Source organism: Saccharomyces eubayanus, chromosome XV (genome assembly GCF_001298625.1).
Source record: "Saccharomyces eubayanus strain FM1318 chromosome XV, whole genome shotgun sequence".
In the NCBI taxonomy this organism is placed as follows: Eukaryota; Fungi; Ascomycota; class Saccharomycetes; order Saccharomycetales; family Saccharomycetaceae; genus Saccharomyces; species Saccharomyces eubayanus.
In genome coordinates this window covers 735219-740450 of record NC_030974.1, presented here as the reverse complement: position 1 = coordinate 740450, position 5232 = coordinate 735219, and the positions used below count along the sequence as shown (strand labels likewise).

Sequence of the window (5232 nt, the reverse complement as noted above, 5' to 3'; positions counted from 1 at the left end):
ACATCTCATACCATACCTCATTATAATATTATCATAATACCATCTCTCTTCACACATCTCTCTCCATATCTCCCATGCAATATACCATCACTTTCAATATCCCATAGCATACTTCATTATCCTGACCAATCTCAAGAAAATATCATAGCTATACCACCACATAACCCGATACTTAATCCCATCTCTTTCTATATCACATATCAGTATCAATATCATAAATATCACTATCAATATCATATTACATATTCTGCACTACATATACCATCACTCTCAATAGCACTACAATATATTATAATACCTTTTCTATATACAACAACCGCATACTTACAGGGATGCTCCTGGGATATCAACATCTTTACCCATAATATCATCACACTATATTACCATCACTCTATCTCTATATTATCGCATACCATGCATCTCTACATAATATCATATATCATGCTATACTACACTCACTATGACATTAATGCCTTCCCATACTCACACTGATGCCAAATATGATACTATAACATACCATATCACACAATACATCATAATACCATCGCATACTCCTACGGACGCTAAAAAATCACATTTCATATTTTAAATTTTACTCTACTTATTCACTTTTCATCAAGCACATATACACTTATATATACATAACTGCATCTAAACCGTAACTTTCCATGCTCTTACTCCCCGAAGACATGAATACAACCTTACAAGACACTGAGCCGCCGCATACTCCTATCATTCACCTCACTAATCTTACCTTTTCTCATCTTATACCTTTTCTTAGCCGCGAGCTCACATACCTGACGTACCTTGCATATCGGGCAGAACGCTTTTTCTCGGGCAGCGCGTTTCAACATGATCATGTGAAAGTCATGTGATGGCATTCTAAAGAGAATTATCGACCCAAAATGAAGCCTCGGAGTTCTTAATCTGCGCAAAGCACCTCTGGCTGGGTACGTTAAACCACTTTTGGTGAGTAAGAGGGTGACTACTTTTAAAGCAGCTCTATGAAGTTTTTTAACTAAACAACGCGCAAGCGTGCCTTTGAAAGAATGGCGTTCCTGTGCATTTTCTTTGAAACGCTATCGTTTTTGTGAAAATTTATTACGGTTTCTCTCCTTTCATAGACCGTGTCTTTTCATTGAGCACCAGATTCGCCTGATGGCGGTCCACCTCAGAAATGTAGCGTCATTTCAGTATTTAGAATTATGAATGTTGTTTACATTCCTGACAAAGATTATAATCACTGTAATTATTCTACTAAAACTAAATTCATATTATAATAAATTTTAATTAAATAAACATATTTACATTTCCGTTTCGAAATCTGAGCATAGTCATGGAAGAGCCGGATAATATTATATTTTAGCGCCAGCATCGACAAACATATATCTGAGAGTTTATTCCGGCATTAGTCATTTATTTTATACCTGGTGAACACTTGGCATCGGATATGCAACCAAAGGAAAATAGGAGCTTTCTTTGTTTGCAATTGAACAATATAATGAATACCAACCACAACAGCTGCTTAATATACCAAAGTAACCCCCTGCCATCGAAGCGTTAACGTTTGATGTAAAAGAACCGACGCACAGCATTAAAAACGTCAAGTCTAGGAAAAGTAGTAGTAGGAATATACCCCAGGTACTCTTCATCGAGCAGACCATTACCATGAAATTAAATACAGTCCATCCAGCCAGGTAAAACCCAAGTATATTGTTCAATGCCTGTGGATTATCTGCGTAAGCTTTAGCCACTCCAAATTGCTCCAGGTTAAGGCAGCCCCAACTAATCCAAAACCCCCCAAATGTTCCAAAGACCGTCATACAAAATGTATCACCGACGCAGAAGGATAGCAGTCCTGACAACAAAACAACTGCGCCACCAAAAATGAAAGAAGCATTCAAAAGATTGAGGTCAGTAACTCCACGCACTCTCGCGTTAACTAACCCCAGTGTTAAACACATGAACGAGAAGGACGCCAATCCTAGTGGAAGAGGGTTTGCAAAGCTAGTTGGTCTTGGCTGCTCCAGGCGCACATCGCTACTTGGGTTACTTGATAAATAATTTTCAAAATCACTTCTTTTGAAAATTTTGTCACCGATCGTAACATACTCTCCCACAGAAGAAATATGCTCGCAAACAGGTCCTTCTTTGTGCTCGCTGGACGCGCGTGAAATTATTTCTTCTTGGTTTTGTTTTCTTCCTCTCATAGCAATCTGGGATGATGATGTTGCAAATATAGGTTCCATTTTGAAGGATTAGACAAAAAATATACTTCTTCAAATTTTATTCAACAAAAATCATCTCACCATACTACGTTAAAAAAAACGATCTTACTTACACCTTTTATATGCATTGGCTTTATTCTAGTTCGGTATTGTTTTTCTCTTCAACTGGTGAAGCAAATATTCACGGGAGAGAGTTAGCTGGTCACAGTAAGCATAAAAAAATGTTTGTTAAAAGTTTCTTCTTTTGTTGGTCCTCGCCACTATTACCATACAAGCTCTAGTGTGAAAAACATCTGTACTATTTTGTTGTGGGGGTGGGGGGAAGTTAAATTTAACTTTAGGGTTATGTTTAACATGTTGGATAATATGAATTATTATTATTCTTCGCTCTCCATAGTAACGACGAGAAACTGTATTATGTATGACGTGTGTTTATGTGGGGGTGGGGACATTGTAAGGAGAATGCACGCTCCCCTTTTTTTTTTTTCGAAGTTTTTTTTTCCCGCATACTCTGCGCTTTGTCACTCCTTTAGCGGATACAAGAGAAACAGAAAAGGTTAATCGTTCCGCCAACGACTTCAAAATAATAGATGGCGAGATTCAAAAATGTCCTTCTAAGACTTTCATTCAGAGCTACACATTCCAATTTTTGAGAAGAAATACTCTTAGAAACTGGACCTCACTGAGTACCTTACACTACAGACTTAATTATGAAGTATCGGTATTTTCGATAAAAAGCAATACAAAAAACATAGAACTGTACAAAAGTCCGTGAATTTGTATATGGCTGGTTTACTCTAACTTTTCAGCTATAACTAGGCCGAGACACAGAAGTAATTATTTTTCTACGACCTTCAAGAAGTGGTGTTTACGATGATATGGTGTGAAGAAACAAGTTATACAGTACCGGGATAAGATGGGAGATAGCGTTATGTTTGTATACGCTTTTCCAATGTACGCATCATAATTTCCAATATAACACCGCAACCCCTATAGTGTTCCCAAACGATAACCACTTACCACATCGTTGTGAGAGCACTCGAAGTATAAGCAACCCTAAGATGCCGTTTCTTTGCCTTATATTGGATAGCTGCGACATTCATAAACTGCACTGCACCCTCTGCCAGTACGGTCGCGTGCCTTGAAAACAAATATCTTCTACGCGTTTCCCAAGCCAAAATAGTCAACTGCTTACGTACATACGAACCATGTGGGGGTGCCTGATCTCACCGTGCCTGCGTCGCTTTATCGTGTCCGCGTTTCCCCACCGTGCCCATCCTCTCCTTGGCGCAAGTTCATCGCGGCATAATAACGCAACAAATCGTCAATCAGCCCACTATAATTAGTTTCCCTCCTATACAATAATAAATCGTTTCTTAAACTTTGTACTCGAAGAGTTGTCCAATCGTCCTATCAACCTCTTGTATTGATTGTGGAGAAGTGGGATGAATCGTACGTCTTTTTCCTATTCCTGTAGTTGCTGTAGCAGGGGACATTTGACTCGGTAATACAGAGAGCCTACCAGATTATGTTAGCCAAGAGGTGCCGTCGTGTTTCAGGGGGTTATTCCCCCACAGTCTTGAACCTCATTCGATTTCATATATAAATGGTTCAAAACAACCAACAGTAATTGTTTTCTTTCACTAAATATTCACTATCGAGAAATCAAAACAAAAACAAAAAAACAATAATAAACGTACAACATCAAAAATGACTAAAACAGGAGAAACAACAGCTACCAGCTTGAATGCTAAAACCCTCAATAGTTTCCAATCGACTCTACCGGTACCAACTTACCCCAGAGAAGGTGTCAAACAAGGTATCGTCCATCTAGGTGTTGGTGCATTCCACCGTTCCCATTTGGCTGTCTTTATGCAGCGTCTAATGCAGGAACACAATGTCAAGGACTGGTCCATCTGTGGGGTTGGTTTAATGAAAGCGGACGCTCTTATGCGTGATGCCATGGACGCCCAGGACTGTCTTTACACGCTTGTGGAGCGCGGTATCAAGGACACCAACGCCTACATTGTTGGTTCCATTACGGCCTACATGTACGMACCAGATGAACCAAAGGCTGTCATTGCAAAAATGGCCCATCCKGACACACACATTGTGTCTCTTACCGTCACAGAGAACGGTTACTATCACAATGAGGCCACACACTCGTTGATGGCCGATGATGCCGCAATTGTYAACGATTTGAATCAYCCAGAAAGACCAGACACTATTTACGGATATCTATATGAAGCTTTGTTGCTACGTTACAAGGCAGGTGGTCACCCTTTCACTATCATGTCGTGTGATAACATGCCACAGAACGGTATCACACTCAAGGCCATGCTTGTTGAGTTTGCCAAATTGAAGGATCCAAAATTTGCCGCTTGGATCGCTGACAAGGTGACTGCTCCTAACAGTATGGTTGACCGTGTGACACCACGTTGCACYGACGTCGAGCGTAAATTTGTTGCYGACACATATGGAATTCARGAYAARTGTCCTGTCGTRGCCGAGCCTTTCATCCAGTGGGTGCTTGAAGACAACTTCTCTGACGGCCGTCCTCCTTGGGAACTCGTTGGTGTGCAGGTTGTCAAAGACGTGGAGTCTTATGAATTGATGAAGCTACGTTTACTTAACGGTGGTCACTCGGCCATGGGATATCTGGGATACCTAGCTGGCTACACCTATATCCATGAGGTTGTGAACGACCCTACTATCAACAAGTATATCCGTGTCCTAATGCACGARGAAGTGATTCCATTGTTGCCTAAAGTACCAGGTGTCGATTTTGAAGAATACACTGCTTCAGTGTTGGAAAGATTTTCCAATCCAGCYATTCAGGATACTGTCTCCCGTATTTGTTTGATGGGTTCRGGTAAGATGCCCAAGTATGTTCTACCTTCAATTTACGAGCAATTGCGTAAACCTGATAGTAAGTACAAGTTATTGGCCGTTTGTGTTGCTGGTTGGTTCCGTTATCTGACCGGTAAGGACATGAATGGTAAGC

The 5232-nt window shown here is 40.3% G+C and overlaps 1 protein-coding gene across 1 annotated transcript; it reads right to left on the bottom strand.

Moving 5' to 3' along the window:
- Positions 1–1421: 1421 nt before the first annotated feature.
- On the bottom strand, positions 1422–2249 carry DI49_2619 (acetate uptake transporter family protein; the record flags this gene model as incomplete). The annotated part of the gene is made up of 1 exon (XM_018365737.1): positions 1422–2249. The coding sequence occupies one exon, from the start codon at positions 2247–2249 to the stop codon at positions 1422–1424; it is 828 nt and encodes a 275-aa protein (XP_018221992.1).
- Between the last annotated feature and the right edge of the window lie 2983 nt (positions 2250–5232).